Here is a 21,285-nt window from a genome sequence, read left to right as displayed (position 1 = left end):
ACTTTACTATCTCTCTCTCGGTCTATCTATCTATCTATCTATCTATCTATCTATCTATCTATCTATCTATCTATCTATCTATCTATCTATCTATCTATCTATCTATCTATCTATCTATCTATCTATCTATCTATCTATCATCTATCCATCCATCATCTATCTATCTCTCTCTCTCTCTCTCTCTCTCTCTCTCTCTCTCTCTCTCTCTCTCTCTCTCTCTCTCTCTCTCTCTCTCTCTCTATCAATCATCTATCTCTCTCTCTCTCTCTATCTATCATCTCTCTCTCTCTATCTATCATCTATCTCTCTCTCTCTCTCTCTCTCTCTCTCTCTCAATTCAATTTGCTTTATTGACATGACAAATTTACATATTTGTATTGTCAAAGCTTACATTAGTATATATAAATATTTGAAAAAAAGAACAAGTATATACATAGAAAAAAAATGGTAATAAAATATTCATTATGTAATTAGACAATTATTCACACAAAAAAAAGAGAAAATATTACTGTGTGTGTGTGTGATGTGTGTGTGTGTGTGTGTTGTGTGTGTGGTGTGTGTGTGGTGTGTGTGCGGGGGGTGGGTGGGGGGATGATCTGGTGTTTCACTCACTGTCCCGGAGTGTGTGACACTCCTGTACATATCTGGCTGCAGTGGAGGCTGATGGTCCCTCTCCTAATATAATGGCCAGTTTCTCGCTGTCTGTCAGCGTTCTGAAGCCGCTCACCTCTCTTCCAAACTGATCAAAATATTTGTGTCTAATTGTTGTGTATTTTGGGCAGTTTAGAAGGAAGTGCACCTCTGTCTCTACCTCACCTGTCCTGCAGTGACCACACAGTCTCTCCTCTCTGGGGATCCAGGACTTTTTTAACCTGCCTCTCTCGATGGCCAGGCTGTGGTCACTCAGTCTGTATTTGGTGAGAATGTGTCTCTGCTTCGTATCTCGGACAGTGAGGAGATACGTGGCCAGGTTGTATTCATGTTTTAGGGTCAGATAGCAGTTCAGTCTGTTTTGGGATTGAGTTTGGGTTCTCCAATGTTCCAGATAAGTGTTTTTGAGGTGTTTGATAATTTGGGTGATCCTGATTGGTGTTTGGGAAGCAGTGCTGGTCAGAGAGTTAGGGTTGTTAGGGGTCAGAGTGTTGGGCAGTCTCTGGACCAGCTGACACAGGGGACTCTTTTCAGGGTAGAGCTCTTGGGATTGGAGTGCCTGAAACTGCAGGCTTGTTGTGGGACTGGATTTTAGGTGCATCCAGAATTTAAGGGCTCTTTTTTTAATATTAATGACTAATTGGTATCGGCCTAATTCAGCCCTGCATGCATTGGTTGGGGTTTTTCTTTGTACATGTAAAATCATTCTGCAGAATTCTGCATGCAGGACTTCAGCGGGATGCTTGTCCCATCTAGTGTAGTCATGATGACTGAGTGGACTCCATACTTCACTACCGTATAGCGCAATGGGCAGGATTATACTATCAAAGATCTTTAACCAGATTCCAATTGGGACGTCAATCTTAATGAATTTGTTTTTAATTGAATAGAGGGCTCTGCAGGCCTTCTCTTTCAGTGCATCCACTGCCAGACCGAAGCCTCCTGAGGCGCTGATTTTGAGCCCCAGGTAATCATAAGAAAGGGTGTGGTCTAGGGCGGTGTCTCCTAGATTGAAAGTGTACCTGTTCTCCTGAGATCTGGCTTTCTTTTGGAAGATCATGATTTTATATTTATCAGGATTTACTGTCAGGGCCCAGGTCTGACAGTACTTCTCCAGCAGATCCAGATGCTGCTGAAGCCCCTTTTCTGTGGGCGACATCAGCACCAGGTCATCCGCATAGAGAAGAAATTTAACTTCCGTTTTATTTAGTGTCAGGCCGGGATTTGCAGATTGCTCCAATAACACCGCTAAATCATTGATATAGATATTAAATAGAGTAGGAGACAAGCTGCAACCCTGCCTGACACCACGCCCCTGAGTGAAGACCTCAGTCATTTTATTGCCAATTTTTACTCCACATTTATTATTGACATACATTGATTTAATGATGTCATAGACTTTACTCCCTACACCATTTTGGATAATTTTATAATATAATCCTTCTTGCCAGATTGAATCAAATGCTTTTCTAAAATCTATAAAACATGCAAAAACTTTAGCATGATTTTGTTTGTGTAGATGTTGGTGGATTAGGGTGTGTAGGGTGTAAATATGGTCAGTAGTGCGATGATTTGGTAAAAAGCCAATCTGTCCATTACTCAGGACACTGTGCTCGGTAAGGAAGGCCTGTATCCGGGCGTTAATGATACAGCAGAACACCTTCCCCAGGTTACTGCTCACACAGATGCCTCGGTAGTTGTTGGGGTCGAATTTGTCTCCACTCTTATAGATTGGGGAAATAAGCCCCCTGTTCCAGATCTCAGGAAAGCAGCCGGATTGGAGAACGATATTGAACAACCCAAGCAGAGCCTGCTGCAGCTGAGGACTGCTGCACTTCAGCATCTCGGTCCTGATGCTGTCAGGTTCACAGGCTTTTCTGGATTTAAGTTTTTTAATTTGGGTATTCAATTCTTCCTGTGAAATTTGGTAATCAATGGAATATATTCCATTAATTTGTGAAACAGCTTTATTAACCCCTGATTGGTTTAATTCAAATGACTCTGATTAAAAAATTATTAGTGATTTTTGAGGAACCAACAGCAGATTTAAATTTGTCATGATTCCATCTGAATGTTCGGTTTAACTGGGATGTTTTGCAGGGCTCATATTTCATGGTTTGATGCTGACTGAGTCGTTTAAGGTAAACATTGATTTGACAGTGATCAGAAAGTGGGAGTTGTGGTCTGACAGTGAACGCACTAATAGTGGAGGGGTCCATGTCAGTGATCGCATAGTCGACTACACTAGCTCCAAGACCTGAACAGTATGTAAACCTCCCTAAAGAGTCCCCTCGGATCCTACCATTAAGAATATACAGACCTGAGGATCGACAGAGGTGCACTAGCTCTTTACCATTCCTGTTCAGGACGTGGTCAGGACTGTTTCTTTGGGAGAAGATAGTGCTGAAGTTGATGGAGGTTTGTTTAAATATATATTTGTTACCAGTAGAATCGATGGTATCGTTCTCATTGCCTGTTCTGGCATTTAAATCTCCAACAAGCATGACATTCCCCTGGGCCTGAAAATGTCTGATTTCCTGCTGAAGATTCTCAAAGAAACAATCCTGATAGTACAGAGACTCTATAGAGGGGGGGTGTAAACTGCACATATGTACAAGTCATTTTCACATTCAATTATGTTTTTATTTAATTTTAGCCAAATATGTGTTGAATATCTTTTAGTTTCTGACAAATATGGTGATAAATTGTCCTTATACCAGGGGTGCACAACTTCTTTTTACCAAGGGCCGATTTCACATAAACACTTAAACCAGAGGGCCACAAATTAAATTTTTACAGACCTGTCCACGTGAATTTGTAATACAGTTAGGGCTGGGTGAAAAGAAAATCTCAATTATTTTCAAATGTATTAACGATTCACGATTGTGAATTTTTTTGTTTTTGTATAATGCAATTGAAAAATTTTAATTTAAAAGACTGCAGAAATGCAAAAATAGTAACAGCACCACCTAATTATCCTTTCAAGGAACTCAAACTTTATAACAATAACAATATAATAATAATTAACAATAATTTAAACAAAATAGACATCTTAACTAGCTATATTCTTTATATAAAAAGCTCACAAACAACAAACAACAAGCAGCATAAGAAAAGTGCAAAACCACAAAAAGTTCACAAAAAGGAACACGAGCCTGTTTACTGTTTCCACCATATAAGTGAGTCTGTATCAGTATCTAAACTGGAGGACATTGAGTAAGCAGTCAGCTCAGCTTTGATTTTGTCCTCTTGTGACTGGGGGGTGGATGGAGGAGGCACAGGCTGCTTCTAACAATATGTGCTACAATTCCCATGCTCCCACGGATTCTCACGTGACTATCACATGTCCCGGGTCAGCCAATCCTGATCGCGCCCATCGGCTCCGGAGTTTTGATTCAGTTCAGCTGTGTTCGGTTCCATGCACATCTTATTTAAACTTTTCTGTTTGTGTGTCTCGTTGTGAAGTTTTGCTGATCGTGTTTGCGTCCTTATTTCTAAATCTAACCATTACCGTGTATAATCCTTGTTGTCTTCCGTTTGCTGCCTGTCTGTTTATCCTCTGATTTTGGACATTACTTGACTTTGTACACTGTTTTTGCCCTTTTGATATAAAACTTTCCCTGATTTATATTCCGCGAGCGTCTGGTGACATGTTGGTATTTTAATTAAATTATAAAGTATGTAAACAATCGCGATTGTCACATTTCTAACATCGGGTGAAAACGTTCATGCGAATTAACCGAATTAATCGTGAAAATCGCCCAGCACTAAATACAGTTACATAAAATCAGGTAGTTAAAAGAAATGTCTTAATGGTCAGTGGACACCAACTGATTAATGTGGTCGCAAGCACACCAGACATGAGAAAATACTTGTATGTCCATTCGGGGTTAAATTTTATATGCTCGAGATCCACTTTTCTTTTTTACTCGTACTTGGTTTGAACAAACACATGGTACCGCTGAACTAACTTGTATTTACATCATTTACTTTTCAGTCGCAATTTCATGGAATTAGCCGGTGAATTTAAAATGACAGCATACTGGGACAGTGGTAGCCTAGTAGGTAGAGCTTTGGGCTATCAACCGGAAGATTGGCGGTTCAAATCCAGGCTCTGCTATGCAGCCACTGTTTGGTCCTTAAGCAAGGCCCTTAACCCTATCTGCTCCAGGGGTGCCGTACGATGGCTGACCCCAGCTTCCAAAACAAGCCGGGATATGCGAAGAAAGAATTTCATTGTACTGTACACCTGTATATGTGACAAATAAAGTATATCTTATCTTATAATTTATTTAAAAATGCATCAGCACTTCATTGGGTCGGATCTGGTCGGTGCTGCAGTGAGATGCTGGGATCTGGTCGATGCTGCAGTGGGACGCTGGGGTTTGGTGGACGCTGAGTTGCTGGATGTGGCTCTACTGTGTCCTGCATTACTGGGAGTGGCTCTATTTGATCTGCCTCTCTTGGGTTGCACTGTACTCCTAGGCCTATGGTTTATGTCTTAAGGATAAGGTGTCATTAACCCGGGGCTTTGTACGGCTCCTCCCAGATCGTATGCTAACATCCAGATGTTGTTTTTGTCCACATGTACATGGTCATGTAGGTGTTCTGAAGTAAGCGTTGGGTGATGGGCAATTGTAATGCCCATGATCTGTTTAAAAACGATTACATATTCTATCCACCCACAGTTTTTTTTTTAATTAAGTGCTAAAACCCTTGTTCTAGCATTTTGTTCTTTCTGGTTTTCCATATTGCCAGTTTTGCTGTCCCAGATACAAAATTTAGAAGGACTGTGGTGTTTTTGTTATTTTGTAGTATATTTAGGTCTAAAGATGAAAAATCCCACCCAGAGCTAACAACCCGGGTCCTACCGCGGTCACATTATTGTCACTTTTACTGCACGTCTAAACCCTGTTTTACGGTAATACAGTTGTGAAGCGTTGAAGAAGGTAAATAATCTCTTTACAGTTTAATATACAAGCATTATTCTGATGCATAGAAACCTATGCATACAACCTATATGTAGATCTAAAAATGTGGACATTCAGACCTTCTCTGTTATTAAAACACAAATTTCAATAAAATCTCTGTATTTTTAAAAACCATTTTCTTATCTACTTGTTATAAATACTTTTGTTTATATTTTGACAACATAAGGACATAACATGGTAAAATTATGCACATTTTAAAATTCCATTAAAAAACTAAAGGAAGTGTTATAGACCAATTTTAGATCTCTAATAAAATAAGCAAATTAATTTATTTTTAAATCACCCCACCAGACACTTGAAGAATACTTACTTTTCTACTGACTTTATGAGGCTCATTTATACTGTACTGCACATGTCGCCCTCATGTGGTACTTTTGGAGAATTGCAAAAAAGTAATATAAAATAATAATACTTTTTTTCCAACAAGGTTAGAAGATCTCATATTACTAGAGATGGGACGATCGGGGTTTTTGGCACCGATTGCGATCTCCGATCTCCTTTCAGGGCAATCGGACGATAGTCGATTTCGAGGGGCGTTGACATGCAATTTTTAGCGCAAAATCAGCAGTAAATAATAAAGTAACCAAACAATTATTTTTTTCACCCACAGGAGACATATCTTATTAGTCTAACTGACCACACACACACACACACAGGTTTAATGTTATCCAGTTTAGTCTAAAAAAACCTTAAAAAGAGCCTCACAGTGAAGATAAACCGAAAGCAACAGCGTGTGTGTGTTTCTTTAAAAAAAAACGCTTTGTTCACAGTGTCGCTTTAAATGATTCTGATTCAGGAGTCGAATGTGACGCGTAAGTTTCTCTCTCCGTTTTTACTGTTATTAATAAATGCTGTGGTTTTAAATAAACACCAGCTACTACAGAACATTTTGTGTGACTTTCTTACATTAAAAAGCTTCATTAAAAAGCTTAATTAAACCGCTATTACCACAGAGCGGTCACCGAGTCAGACTCGTTCCGTCTGTGGAGCTACAAGTTCTGATTACCCTAAAAGTTTAGCAGATGATCCTGAACTAACGAATTTGGTAATGAATAAACTTTTGCCTCTGATTGGCTCTGTAACGTTTTCTGTTCTCATCTACATCACAAGTAAGAACCACTTACGATTTACCAAAGTGAACCAGGAGTTTATATAACGTGCTGATAGAATCGACTCAGATGTGACCGGGTTGAATTATCTTTTTAAAGTAAATATTACAATCAGCAAAATTACATCGTATGTACGATGCACAACGTTAATGATGTTTTTTTTAGGTCATGAAGAGCTTTCACTGTGGTTTCTGTACGATGGTTGATGAATGGTGATGTGATGGTTGGCGCGTCGTAGCTCAAAGTCTGGATCAATCCACTGAGCTGTTAACTTAACATTGTCTTTATATATCACACGATCGAATCGGCTACTTTTAGGAAATATCGCCGATCGCCGATAGCATATTTTGATTAAAAATCGGCCGATACCGATTCATAGCCGATCGATCGTCCCATCTCTACATATTACCACATCATACAGATTTTACTGATTCCACTGAATTTTATTCTAGATCAAGCCAACATGAACATTTATAGCAGCAGGAAGAACAAGATAGAAAAACAACCTGGACATGATGCAGTAGTTTTATTTTATGTTCTGGTTAAGTGTAAAATATTGATACATTATCGTTTTTATAAACTGAGGGCAGTGGTAGCACAGTGGTTAAGGTACAGGACTAGTAATCAGAAGGTTGCTGGTTCAAGCCCTGCATCAGCCAGGTTGCCACTGTTGGGCCCTTGAGCAAGACCAAAACATGGTGTTGTAGAAAAGCATTATGCACTTTAATTTTGAATGTTACTGTTATATTTGTTTACTGTACAAAAATTGTTTGTTAAAAAGTAATTTGTAAATTTGCACATTGTAATAAAATGTAATTTAAAAAAATCTAATCTCTCTCTCTATACAGGCTCATCCTGGAGGCAAATTGGTGGATAAGTGGGCGGGTCTAAACTGCTGTAGGCTGAATAAACAGAAATAAACTGATGAAGGCTGAACAAACGTACCACAATACAAATAACTATTTCTGTGACAGAATCAAATCCCCTCTGAAACCATCCACACATATCTAAGTTCTGCTGTATTATTCCTCACCATGTGCTGGTTTCACTTTTAAACTTGTGTTTTACAGCTCAGGAGAAATCAGGTGAGAATCAGCTTCTTCAGGAGACTCTAAAACACCTAATGTCTCTTAATGTACTAAACAGCCTAGGAACACCAAACGTCTCTCAGTTATTACTGCTCATAAGCGCTCGCTACTGCTGAAATGACCAACCTGTGGTTCAAAAGGAAAATGCTCATTTTTATAATAAGATTTTTCCTAAAATAGACTTGGGAAGAAAGAAGTTTAAGGTGGAAATGATCACATTTACCATTTTGTAATGCATACAAATGTTCTCTTTTATGTTTTAAAATATTCAGTTTGTCTTTTATTTAATTTAGTTTTAATATCTGAATCCATTTATATGATAAATATTTAAGAAAAGAAGAAATCAGGAAAGGGGGTAAATACTTTTTCACAGCACTGAATAAATGGTGGTTAATAAATTGAAAAAGAAAATCTTCATAAATGTATCACTGCCTCACAGATTCTAAAATCACTCAAACAGTTTAATGTTACACTTTCATGTAAATTTTACATTTAATTTGTTAAATCTGACAGTTTCATTGATCCTATATTAAGATAAAACCCCGGGTAGAGGAGCCGAGTGAACGTGGTCTGAACTCTGTGGAGGAGCTTCATTGTATCAGAGATGCTGTAGAAGGACAGAGTTCCTGCTTCATAATCCACATACACTCCTATTCTAGAGGAACTCAGCATTATGGGAATTACAGTCTTTTTGTTATTGTGCCAGAATGAAAAGCTGGATGGAGAACAGAACAAACTCCAGGACTGAACATTCCATCCAAACACACACTCATCACCACCTCCCTTCCTGCTGATGCTTTTATATGACACTGCTATATCAACCCACTCATCCGCACTCCACTCAACCTCCCAGTAACAGCGTCCACTCACACTCTCTCTACACAGAACCTGAGGCCAAATATTAAATCTATCTGGATGATCAGGATACGACTGTAATGTTTTACTCCAGGTGACCACTTTGTTCTCCTCAGACAGACGGAGGTTTTTATTTACTGTGTTTGGATCCAGTGTGAACTGACAAAAATCTGAAGAGGAAACACAAAATAAACCAATTAACATAGAAGAGAGAGAGAGAGTGTGTGTGTGTGTTTAATTGTGTGCATGTGAGAGTGTGAGTGTGACAAAACACAAATACACAAAAACACAGCACAACCACAAATACAGTACAACATTATTCAACACCAAACACACAGACACTGCAGAGACATATAAAGACACAACACATACACAGACACTACACAATCATACAAACACTACACATACACACACGAGTGCTACACAAACACATGAACACTACACAAACATACATAAACACTACAAACACTACACAAACACACACATACATTACACAAATACTGCACAAACACACAGACACTACTCAAGCACACATGAATACTACACAAACAGTACACAAACCCTACACGTACACACAGACACTACAATCACACACATACATTACACAAACACACAAACGCTTCACAAACACATACAAACCCTACACATACACACAAACACACACATACTGGTACTGGTCATAAAATTAGAATATCATGAAAAAGTTGATTTATTTCAGTAATTCCATTCAAAAAGTGAAACTTGTATATTATATTCATTCATTACTATATTGTTATTTGGGATAAAATAATAATCGATTAATTAATTATATAATTAATAGCCTTTAGAACGGAGCACCACCAGCGATTTTGGATTTAAAGGTTGATCCCTGGGAAACCTCAGTTTTGGACGAATCAGTCTTTTTTTCTCTAATGTAAGTACTTAAAAGGGACTATTTCTCGCATCAAGTAATTAAAAACACCGTGCCAAGTTACATACAATTATAAGGTTTATTAATCGAACAAGAACACTACGAATACAATGCTTATTACTTAAATGGTCTAAGATTCATGCATACATTGTTAGATGGACTATTATGTGAAATCAGGTTGAGATTTACGATGGAATGATGGAAGGAAACCCTTCTAAGATCTAATTAAAGAATATACGAAAATAGTGAAACGAATAAAATATTTGCAGTGAAACCAACCTTTTAACAAGAGCACATAAACCGTGTTACCTGGAGACGTCAGCAGTAGGAGGTAGAAGCGAGAGAGGCCCAGGTTTTAGATCACCTAGCTGTGGTCCTTGTTGACTCTATTTCGGGCTTTTTGGTCCGTAGAATGATGGCCGTCTCTGATGTAGAATGATGTCCGTCTCTTCACCAAAGAATCTCAAACACACACGCGTACAGGGGGTGTTCTTTCTGGCCAACTGATGCACCTTTCCTCGCTTTGTCTCTCAACAGGTCCGGATTCTCCGGTCACCACGTGTTGTGCTATTCCCTTAAAAAGTTGGATTCCTACACGCAGTCAAATAAGGACTTTGTTTGTCCAAACGCGAACTTTTGTTTAACCCAAACTTGCGAATGCTAATGGTTAGCAGGCTTGCTACCATGTGTTCCCTTTTGTTCAAAGGCCTTGTGGCCTTCTAGAACAAACTGGAACTCACTCCATCTTGCTCTTCAACTGCAGTTCTGCCACCTCCAAACTCTGAACTGAAAGCCCACCTTGGGTTTTTTAAACCACTCGACGAAGGGCGGAGTTATCTAAGGCACAGCCAATCAGTTTAAACTTCTCTTTTGAGGTCATGTGGCGACAGGTCTCCTCCCACCATGTACTTTTAACTACTGACAACCAGCAGGTGGCGCTAAGATACAACAATACATGAGTTGATTAAGTTCGTTCACAAATTAAGTTTTGTAAGAGTTAAATCTTTGTGGAAGTTCTTCCAAATCAACTCTTAATAGTAACTAAGATTATAAAAGAAAATCTAAACAGTCATTCATGGATCACACAAGTACAACATACAGAGAGCAATACATATGGAAATTAAAACAGATACAAAACAGATGTTCACATCTTCATATATGATAGCAGTCCTTAGCACTTCTAGGGGATAAAGAGTAAATAGAAACATAAACAAAACTACACAAGGTAATTGTTAAAGGTCCTTTGGTTAGAATTAACTTGTTTTAGTTCATTTTCCATATTGTCCTAGTCCCTGAATTCCAGAGTAGGTGTGTGGGTGTGTGTCAGGACACATACTGTCTCTGGGGTCGTAAAAGTGGATTAGGTGCAGCCAGTGTGGGGGTTAAAAACCAGGTTTCTATCCTTTACAATGCCTGTCCCTGAATGGAATACACATTTTTCAAGTCTTTACCATCCTTAAATGTAAACAATTGGAGTTTAATGGTGGCATCTGGCTGGTCTTGCCGGCACCAAAAGCTCAACTTAATGTCCAGATCTGGTGAAGCCCACAAATTACCTTGGCAACTTTAGAGCTCTGACCAATCATAAATGTCCCTTGGGGGATTAACATGTCCATGCCGAAAGGTTTTAGGGTTCCCTCTGTGGGGTTGTAAACTTGGAGACATTCCAACAGGGGAACGTCATAAACAGTCTTTGAAGATAAACTGTCGCTGGAGATCTCAATATGCAGAGAAACGAGATAAACGTCCAGTTTTAATCCAGTAATAATCCTTTCTATCACGTTTCCGCTACATTACGCACAGACTGATATATTTCAAATGTTTATTTCTTTTAATGTTGATGATTATAACTGACAACTAATGAAAACCCGAAATTCAGTATCTCAGAAAATTAGAATATTGTGACAAGGTACAATATTGAAGACACCTGGTGCCACACTCTAATCAGCTAATTAACTCAAAACACCTGCAAAGGCCTTTAAATGGTCTCTCAGTCTAGTTCTGTAGGCTACACAATCATGGGGAAGACTGCTGACTTGACAGTTGTTCAAAAGACGACCATTGACACCTTGCACAAGGAGGGCAAGACACAAAAGGTCATTGCTAAAGAGGCTGGCTGTTCACAGAGCTCTGTGTCCAAGCACATTAATAGAGAGGCGAAGGGAAGGAAAAGATGTGGTAGAAAAAAGTGTACAAGCAATAGGGATAACTGCACCCTGGAGAGGATTGTGAAACAAAACCCATTCAAAAATGTGTGGGAGATTCACAAAGAGTGGACTGCAGCTGGAGTCAGTGCTTCAAGAACCACCACGCACAGACAAGGGTTTCAGCTGTCGCATTCCTTGTGTCAAGCCACTCTTGAACAAGAGACAGTGTCAGAAGCGTCTCGCCTGGGCTAAAGACAAAAAGGACTGCTGAGTGGTCCAAAGTTATGTTCTCTGATGAAAGTAAATTTTGCATTACCTTTGGAAATCAAGGTCCCAGAGTCTGGAGGAAGAGAGGAGAGGCACAGAATCCACGTTGCTTGAGGTCCAGCGTAAAGTTTCCACAGTCAGTGATGGTTTGGAGTGCCATGTCATCTGCTGGTGTTGGTCCACTGTGTTTTCTGAGGTCCAAGGTCAACGCAGCCGTCTACCAGGAAGTTTTAGAGCACTTCATGCTTCCTGCTGCTGACCAATTTTATGGAAATGCAGATTTCATTTTCCAACAGGACTTGGCACCTGCACACAGTGCCAAAGCTACCAGTACCTGGTTTAAGGACCATGGTATCCCTGTTCTTAATTGGCCAGCAAACTCGCCTGACCTTAACCCCATAGAAAATCTATGGGGTATTGTGAAGAGGAAGATGCGATACGCCAGACCCAGCAATTCAGAAGAGCTGAAGGCCACTATCAGAGCAAACTGGGCTCTCATAACACCTGAGCAGTGCCACAGACTGATGGACTCCATGCCACGCCGCATTGCTGCAGTAATCCAGGCAAAAGGAGCCCCAACTAAGTATTGAGTGCTGTACATGCTCATACTTTTCATGTTCATACTTTTCAGTTGGCCAACATTTCTAAAAATCCTTTTTTTGTATTGGTCTTAAGTAATATTCTAATTTTCTGAGATACTGAATTTGGGGTTTTCATTAGTTGTCAGTTATAATCATCAACATTAAAAGAAATAAACATTTGAAATATATCAGTCTGTGTGTAATGAATGAATATAATATACAAGTTTCACTTTTTGAATGGAATTACTGAAATAAATCAACTTTTTCATGATATTCTAATTTCATGACCAGCACCAGTACATTACACAAACACTGCACAAATACACACAGACACTACACATACACACAAAATCTACTCAAACACACTAAACTGAACACTACACAAACATACATCAACACTCAACAAACACTACATGTACATACAGAGACATCTCACAAACACGACTCATTCACATACAGTACACAGACACACACCAGCAACAAACAATCTAACAACAAACAAACCAATGAAGCTCTTTGAATTGTGTGTGTGTCTGTTAATGTGTGAATGTGTGTAAGAGTGTGTAAGTATGTGTGTGAGTATTTGTGTGTCTGTGTAAATGAGTGTTGGTATATGTTAGCGTGTGTGTGTGTTTCAGTGGTTTCTGTGACTAAATGATTGAGAAAATTTCCTGGATCAAAAATATACAGACAGCAGTTTAAATGATTGTTTTACTTGTTTTAACTTCATGACCTCTGAAGTGTGACAAATATGTAAAAATACAGATAACTGGGGGGGGGGGGTGCAAATACTTTTTTACTGCACTGTGTATGTTTGTGTGCTTGTGAGAAACTTACATTGTAGAAAATCTTCTCTGATTTCAGGTTCAGGAGGTGAAGTAATCCGGACTTTCTTCACTGCAGAAAGAATAACAGTACAATCACTAATCACAGTAAATACATAGTTACACCAGAAACGGTCACATGTATAGCCAGTAAGATGTTTGGCATGTTCTTCAAGTGTTTGTCTAAAGTGACCTTAAATCTGAGTAAATGACCAAGTGTGAGTGTATTTCATTCAGCCCTGGACTCACTGTGACCATGACAAGTACTGGGTTAATGAGTAAATGAATGATGATGTTAGATGTAAAATGTTCATGTTGGTGGATTTGATTGTTTTGTTTGATGTTTGAGTACCAAAGCATTTTGGAGACAATGTTACACTGAGGGCTTGAACTCACCTTCATCTGGTATCTTCTCACACTGCTCTTTCCAGAATTCTTCTACTTTCTCTATCAGCTGAGATACAGACTTTGTAACATCATCAAATGAGAGGAAAGGACTGATTGTGATAGCGGCTGATTCTGCAGATCCAGCAGGAGCCGAGAGAGACTGAAAATTCTACATCCAGACAGATAATGTTCACAGAGAAACAACAAGATGATGATGAATCACAAATGATGGACGACAGACATGAAGCATCAAGTTTCAAAGATTTTGAGTTTAGGGGACGTCAAGTTACAAGGTACCGCTGTAATTTATTACTTGGACTGGTGCAGCAATAATATAATTATGTTTAGTGCTGTTACCTGGAGGAAATGGACGGGATCCGCTGTGTGTGAAAGCTGTTCCAGTTCAGCACCTTTCCTCTTCAGCTCTACAATCTGCTGCTTCACCTGTTTCAGGATATTTTCAGCTCGACTTACTTCTGCTGTCTCTCGATCTCTGATCAGATCTTTTAGCTCACAGCATCTTCTGTTAATTGAGTTGATTAGTTTAGTACAGATCCTCTCAATGTTTTTCACTGCTGTCTGTGCAGAACACTGTTAAAAGATTCAGAAAGAGGAAATGTTTCTCTCTCAGATATTTGTACATCCTTCACATTCATATGTAGCCACTGGCCAGACTAAGACTTTCATCACTCATAGCTTGGTGATGGTGCTAAATGGCTTGATTTGTCCACATGATGCAGTATTTGATACTCTACTTCCCAAATATAAGAAAAAGTTCCAGTGTTCTACCTTATACCTTAAACTTCAGCACTTCTTCAGTGTTCATCATCATTTTAGTTTTTACTTCATTTATCAGCATGTTTTATTTCCTCACATATTTTTGATACAACACACCTGATCCTGTATGTCCTTAATTCAAAATGATATGTGTGGATTAAACCTAATAAACCCTAAAACACCATATATACTGTAAAATGTGCTGGTGGTAGCATACTGTTACAGAAATTCTTTTGAGTATCAGAAAACAGCAACCTGGACAGGACTGGGAAATTCAATTTAGTGATCTTCTCAAGTCTTTACCAGAAATCTTATACAGTATTTTATGTTTAAGCATCTTGATCCAAATCTGATGTTATTAACCTTATAATTATAAGCACAACCTCAAAATTGTTGTACAGCATCTATCGCCAACTAACCAGGGAGAATTTGAAGATTTTTTTTAATTCATGAACAAAAATGCTCCATCATTTACAAAGTTACCTGAGATATAAAATATCTAATTTTTAATGGAGATTGGTTTTATGGAGGAGAGTCGGACTTATCCTGAGAGCTTTTTGTTTATAAAACTTACCTTGTGAGACTTCACAGCGTTTATCAGCTCACAAAGTTCTTTCTCTCTGTTCTGGATTTGCTTCTTAAATTTTCTCTGGAGTAAAACAATAACAAAGTAAAATAATTCAGGATTTACTTGTACTGTGTATGAGCACCACATAAACAACATCAGTGTAAATGCTAATGAGTTGTTACTGCATAATATTTTTACCTGTTTCTCAGTTCTTTCTGCTGCAGCTGATATTGTATCATGTCCTTTATGATTGTCTAGCATACACAAAGTGCAGATACACTGCTGATCAGTATGACAATAAACCTCCAGCAGTTTATTATGTTGAGAGCAGATCTGATCTTGGAGTCGTCTTTTTGGATTTTTAAAAGCAGGAGATTCATAGTGAGGCTGAAGGTGACTTTCACAGAAAGAGGCCAAACACACCAGAAAGGATTTAACAGCTTTAGAATTTCTCTCTTTACAGTAATCACAATCCACATTGTCAGGTCCAAAAGGAAGGGAACCCTGCAATTCTCTCTTCTTCAGGTTCTCTACAACGTTTGCCAGAATAATGTTTTTCCTTACAACAGGTCTTGGAGTGAAAGTTTGTCTACACTGTGGACAGCTGTATGTTCCCTTATCATCCTCCTGATCCCAGCAGTTATTAATAATCTGTCTCGCGTGTGTGTGTCCACATAGAATAGTTACTGGAACCTTCAGTGTTTCCAGACAGACTGAACAGCTGAACTCACCCCGAGTTACTGAATTTTTTGAATCGGCCATTTTTCTACACAGAAACACCAGTAAACACAGCAAGTTATTTAGAGCAGCTCAGACTCCCTGGTTTAGTTTGTGAGTGTCATGTTCAAAACAAGTGTATTTAAATCAAATCAACAATCTGAACTACATAAAGTAACAATACACAGTAATGTACAGAAGTGTGGAAATGTATAAACTCACCTGCGTTCATCAACTTCAATTATCAACAAAACTACAAACACAGACACGGAACAGATCCGCACTCGAACAGAACAGGTTATACTTATGTACTTTACATAACAGTCACATGACGGGTACCGTCCCAATATAACTTGAAAACACACCTTAAGTGAACTAATTCTAAACTAGCACGCACGTTAACACCCCCAACTTGCTCTCATGTTACATGCATCACATATTTCAACATGTAACATTCCAAAAATACTCTAAACTAAAAATACTCTAAACTTTTGTAACTTCACCTTTGTTGCAGGTTTTGTCATTACATCAGCATCATATTTTCTGTTGAACAAAATAAGTGTTTTACTGTAGTAAGAATGAAAGTATCAGCTGATTTTTGTCTCATTGTGTAGCTTTGATGAAGAAAAAGCCGCTGGGTCAGTGTGTAACAGGAGGTTTGGAGTGAAGGTGGGTGTGTGTGGATAAAAGTTTACAGCACCTGGTACCCCCAGGCGGTCTCCCATCCAAGTACTAACCAGGCCCAACCCTGCTTAGCTTCCGAGATCGGGTGTTTTTTTTTTTTTTTTTCTTGGGGCTTAAGAAAAAATGAAAAGCTTACAGCACTCAGTATTCCCAGGCGGTCTCCCATCTAGGTACTGACTGAGCCCAACCTTTTTTTTTTTTTTTTTTTTTTTTTTTTTTATTACATTTTCATCATTACATTTCAATACATTAAATATTAATACATTTAAAAGGGCTTTGTTACAATAACCATGAAAAAAAAAAAAATTCTAAAAAAAATTCATTTCCTTACATATTCATATTTTACAGTATATCGTGTTCTTCATGACAATCCGGTAAAACCACATTACATTCTTTACCATTGAAAATAATAAAGGGATTAACCAATACCAATTCTTCAAAATCAATTAATTTTGATTCATTATAAAAATAATAGTATAAGTCTTTAAAAGTGTTTTGAAGTTTTTGCTTAAATATCTGACACATTGGTACAACAGCTCCTCTTTGTTTAGTTATTATTTTACGTACATATATTGAGTATCTTGCCACTGACAAAATAAGGTTTAAAACAAATTTTTTATCTGATTTAGTCTCATATCCAAACAGTACTAGGGTTTCCCATGCAGGTTGTTCCTCTTTTATGTCCTCTAAAAAATTTGTTGTTATTATTTTTAACTTTGTAATGAAACATTTTAGTTCGTCACAATAAAAAAACATATGCTTTAGACCTTCATCCTCTTTAAAACATATTTTGCATGTTGGGGTTTCTGACAAGTTTATTTTATATAATCTTAATTCGTTAAAAATTTTATTGTGTTTTAGTAAAAAATCTAAATTTTGCAGCTGTAAGTTTTTATAGTTTTGGTATGTGTTTTTCCAAATGCTTTTAACATCTAAATCCGGGTACAACCTGCTCCAGTATGCATTGGCTTTTGGTTGTTCTGATATTTGTTGCCGCCCCTTCCAATCCAAAATTATAGGCTAGAACCACCAGAATGTGAAAAGATGTTTATCTGTTTCAGAAGGGTCAAATTATTGGCATGCATTAAGCAGAGAAAACATCTAAGGAGAAGCTGAAACTACTTAAATCGGATTAAGAACTGTCCAACGCATTATTAGTTTGTCACCAGCTTGTCACCAGCTTGTGATTCTTATAAGCAGGAATTTGATAATGAGGCTGAAGGTGAGTTTCACAGAAAGAGGCCAAACACATCAGACAGGATTTTACTGCTTTGGATTTTCTCTCTGTACAGTAATCACACTCCACATCTTCAGGTCCAGAAGGAAGGGAACATTGGGCTTTACTCTTCTTCAGGTCCTCTATAACTTTTGCCAGAATAATGTTTTTCCTCACGCGTCATTTCCGGGGCCAAACGAACCTTATCGCAAACGCAAACAACTATGGCTAAACCTGTGAACCTTTTTATATATATATTGTAAGATCCATATTGCACTAATTGTAATGATCTATGTTTATTGTCATAAATATTTTCTGTTTGGTTAAAGAATACTTATTTGAGGTGACTTGGTATTTCAGCTATTGATGATTTTTCCTGGTAATCAGTGTATTCATTAGTCCTCTTCGGTGGAGCCTGCGGGGGGCAGAATTGTACTGACTCTATATACCGACGATATTTATCAAATATACGGAAAGAAAGAGGACGTGGAGCAACAGATTTATGATCGTAGTTTTGTTTGTTATACGCCAATTGCGAACATAGTGAGTTTTTATAAGAAACTTGGATTAACGGATAAGTCAATGTAAGAAGAAAGTTAAAATAAATTCTGTTTGTGGAAAACTTAAGGAACTCGTGTTGCTGTCGTTGGAAATTGGATTTACAAACATTACCCGAGTCATAAATGTCTAGTCCTTCTTAATAGCTGTCTGGACGAGAAAAGGTCTTATTATATACATATATTATATATATATATATATATATTAGAAACATACATTAAGATACAAATAAGACAAGATGTGCAGTACACTAGTGCACTTCAGGTAATCAGAATATCATGAAAAGTTCATGTCATTATTTCATTTCATGTCACCTCATCAAGAGGTAAGCGGTCATATTTTTAATTCATTGTAAAAACAAGTAGATTCCTTTTAATATTAATAACAATTTATGTAATCAAGATTATTCCATTAAATAACAATCTAAATTCAAATGGAAATGAGCTTAGATGACATTTAAGTTGACTTTAAATTTAAAGTTAAATCATAATGTCCAGTTATTACCAACCCTTTTTTTCAAAGCCTGAAATGGTATTCCAAATACAATTTGTAGCAAGAAATTTATTACAGTTTATTTATGTATTTATTTTTTAACTGATATATTTATATATAAGCGAGACGCTTTTACCGTAGTAATGTTTAGTATAAGCACATCTTCACAAACAACATGGGGGCTGATTTGACTGAGCATTTCGAAGTGGAGGCTAGAACGCAGTTTCGGCTCGACAAGGAGGGACGATGGTGGCGCCATCCAATCAGGAAACGTTCCATCTCAAAGTTTACATACACTTGGAAAGAATTTGTGTTTCAGTGTAGTACTCAAATTTTAATGATTATTGCAGCTGTTTTTCTCCACCATCCCTTTTTTTGTTACCAGAATGATGAATTGTGGATATCTGTGTGTGACTGGTTAGAGGAACTCCACTGAGGTGCCGCCCTTGTTGATCCACACAGCTGTATGAGAAGTGTAGAACACGGATGACCAGGATCAACAAGCCTCAAAATCTTATAACATTAAATAATAAATAAATAAACTCACTGAATATATGAAGGTGCATGGATGTTCATTTTCACAATAGCTGATTGCTACAACTTACAATTTCTTTAATAATAATTATTGCAGTAATCTGTCTTTTTCATCATTTTGTTTTTAATATTCTGTGTATAACGTCAATTTTATGTACGTCTACTATAAACCTAATGGTCTAAACTACTAAATGTGGCTATATTAGACTTTTACTGTAACATTTACATGTATAACTTAACAAAAAAGATATAATGTAATGAGCTAATCAACTTTCAAAACTATATAAAAGTCCAGAATTTGGCTTAAAAGTTTTGAAATGTCCAGTTCTCCAGAAGTGTAGCATGAACAAATATTGATTTAAATTAAAATGCATTGAAAACAATTGCAGGATAAGGCATGACAATAATATGTGTTTGTGTTTTATTTAAAATCAAACTGAATGATAAATTATTTCCTCCAATAAATCAGCGTTCTGTCCAGCGTGTATTTCTGAATTACATTCAGTCTTACCTATTAAAGACGGACCCACCGTGACCCTGACCAGGTGATAAAAAGAAAAAAACTGTATGCTGTCCTTTCCATCTCTCTCTCTCTCTCTCTCTCTCTCTCTCTCTCTCTCTCTCTCTCTCTTTCTCCTTTAGTTCAGCAGAAGTCAGAAGTGAAACTGATCTGATCCTGTTCTGTTCTCTCTCTCTCTCTCTCTCTCTCTCTCTCTTTGTGTTGCATGCTGGGAGTTTTTCGGTGTGGCGCAGGGTAGAGTGCTTGTTTGAGCGTGGTGTGAGAGCGATTGTCAAAAATTTTCTAAAATCTATTTTTTGTTTTTTTTCAGATCCTTTGAACTTCTTCTTTTAAGCACATAATAAATAAAACAATTATTTAATAAACAAACGCAATTCCTCCCGTTTGATTTCAAACTTTACCTGTTTGTTTGGAGTAAGAGCTGCTGATCCCCGGGTGGGGTGGGGATGGCGGCGCACCTGAGTAGTGGTGCCCAGCCACTCTCACTCCGTCACGGCATAAAATGCGAAACAAGCCCTGAGGTGTCAGACAATAAAGATGTTCATGAAAATGTTAAAAATATGAACGAAATTGATGACATAGATAGTGTTGTGCTAAGTCATGAGAGGGAACAAACGGTGGTACTGTCTGGTGAAGTAAGTAACATGGAACAGAATGTAGAAAATGAAGAATTAACTGTGGAAAAACACAAAATGTGTGGAGTCAGTGAGGATGCTGGGATGGTAGGGGAATCGCTGGCTGCTCTAATTGCACAGGATAGTGTTTTTAACAATGACAAAGATGATGATACGTTTTCTGATATCTCTGAGATATCTCAAACTGGTGGAGATCAGCAGCTCTATACCCTTAACGAAATTAACTATTTCCTAGATGAGACTTTTGGTAAGTCTGTGGAAGTGGCTAGTTTCTTCCCAGATACAAAAAATGTTTTAGCAACAGTAGCAAAAATAAGAAAAACTGCAACTTTTGACGAGCTAAGTCAACAAAAAAGGTACAGACTTAGAAAATTGATTACGAAATTGCGGAGGGGAAAAACCCCTTTAAAAAACAATTACGGTAAATAAATTTTGAATTAAAAAAAAAAAAAAAAAAAAAAAAAAAAAAATATATATATATATATATATATATACAGTATATACTGTATATATATATGGCACATATGGGCTCCCTGCAGTACTGTCTTTTTTCTCTTTTTCTATACGTTCTTTTTTTCCATTTTTCCTTCTCCCCTTCCTTTTCTATGGAATTGTTAAAGATAGGATCACTAAATATTAATGGAGGCAGGGATAGACTCAAAAAAGCACAAATAATGGAAATGATCAATCAAAAGCACATGGATGTAATTTTTTTTACAAGAAACCCATAGTGATAAATTAAATGAAAGTGAAATAAGAATGTGGTGGGAGGGG

The 21,285-nt window shown here is 37.6% G+C and overlaps 1 protein-coding gene across 1 annotated transcript; it reads right to left on the bottom strand.

Annotated features, from left to right (window-relative positions):
- Nucleotides 1–8,331: 8,331 nt before the first annotated feature.
- On the bottom strand, nucleotides 8,332–15,917 carry LOC134326309 (tripartite motif-containing protein 16-like). The gene is made up of 7 exons (XM_063008460.1): nucleotides 15,338–15,917; nucleotides 15,279–15,283; nucleotides 15,162–15,236; nucleotides 14,168–14,401; nucleotides 13,820–13,979; nucleotides 13,437–13,496; nucleotides 8,332–8,864 (listed from the first exon to the last, which is right to left on the bottom strand). The coding sequence occupies exons 1-7, from the start codon at nucleotides 15,915–15,917 to the stop codon at nucleotides 8,332–8,334; spliced, it is 1,647 nt and encodes a 548-aa protein (XP_062864530.1).
- Nucleotides 15,918–21,285: the final 5,368 nt, after the last annotated feature.

Source organism: Trichomycterus rosablanca, chromosome 14 (genome assembly GCF_030014385.1).
Source record: "Trichomycterus rosablanca isolate fTriRos1 chromosome 14, fTriRos1.hap1, whole genome shotgun sequence".
In the NCBI taxonomy this organism is placed as follows: domain Eukaryota; kingdom Metazoa; phylum Chordata; class Actinopteri; order Siluriformes; family Trichomycteridae; genus Trichomycterus; species Trichomycterus rosablanca.
Note: the sequence above shows the minus strand (reverse complement) of the source record. Positions and strands in the feature narration are given on the sequence as shown.

What these genes read in the sequence shown, in the direction of transcription:
- LOC134326309 (XM_063008460.1), bottom strand. Translation starts at nt 15,917, where the DNA reads ATGGCCGATTCAAAAAATTCAGTAACTCGGGGTGAGTTCAGCTGTTCA. An exon ending in ATCCCGTCCATTTCCTCCAG is followed by an intron (nt 13,980 to 14,167) that starts GTAACAGCACTA and finishes GTCTGGATGTAG; the next exon opens with AATTTTCAGTCTCTCTCGGC. An exon ending in CAGAGAAGATTTTCTACAAT is followed by an intron (nt 8,865 to 13,436) that starts GTAAGTTTCTCA and finishes TTTCCTCTTCAG; the next exon opens with ATTTTTGTCAGTTCACACTG.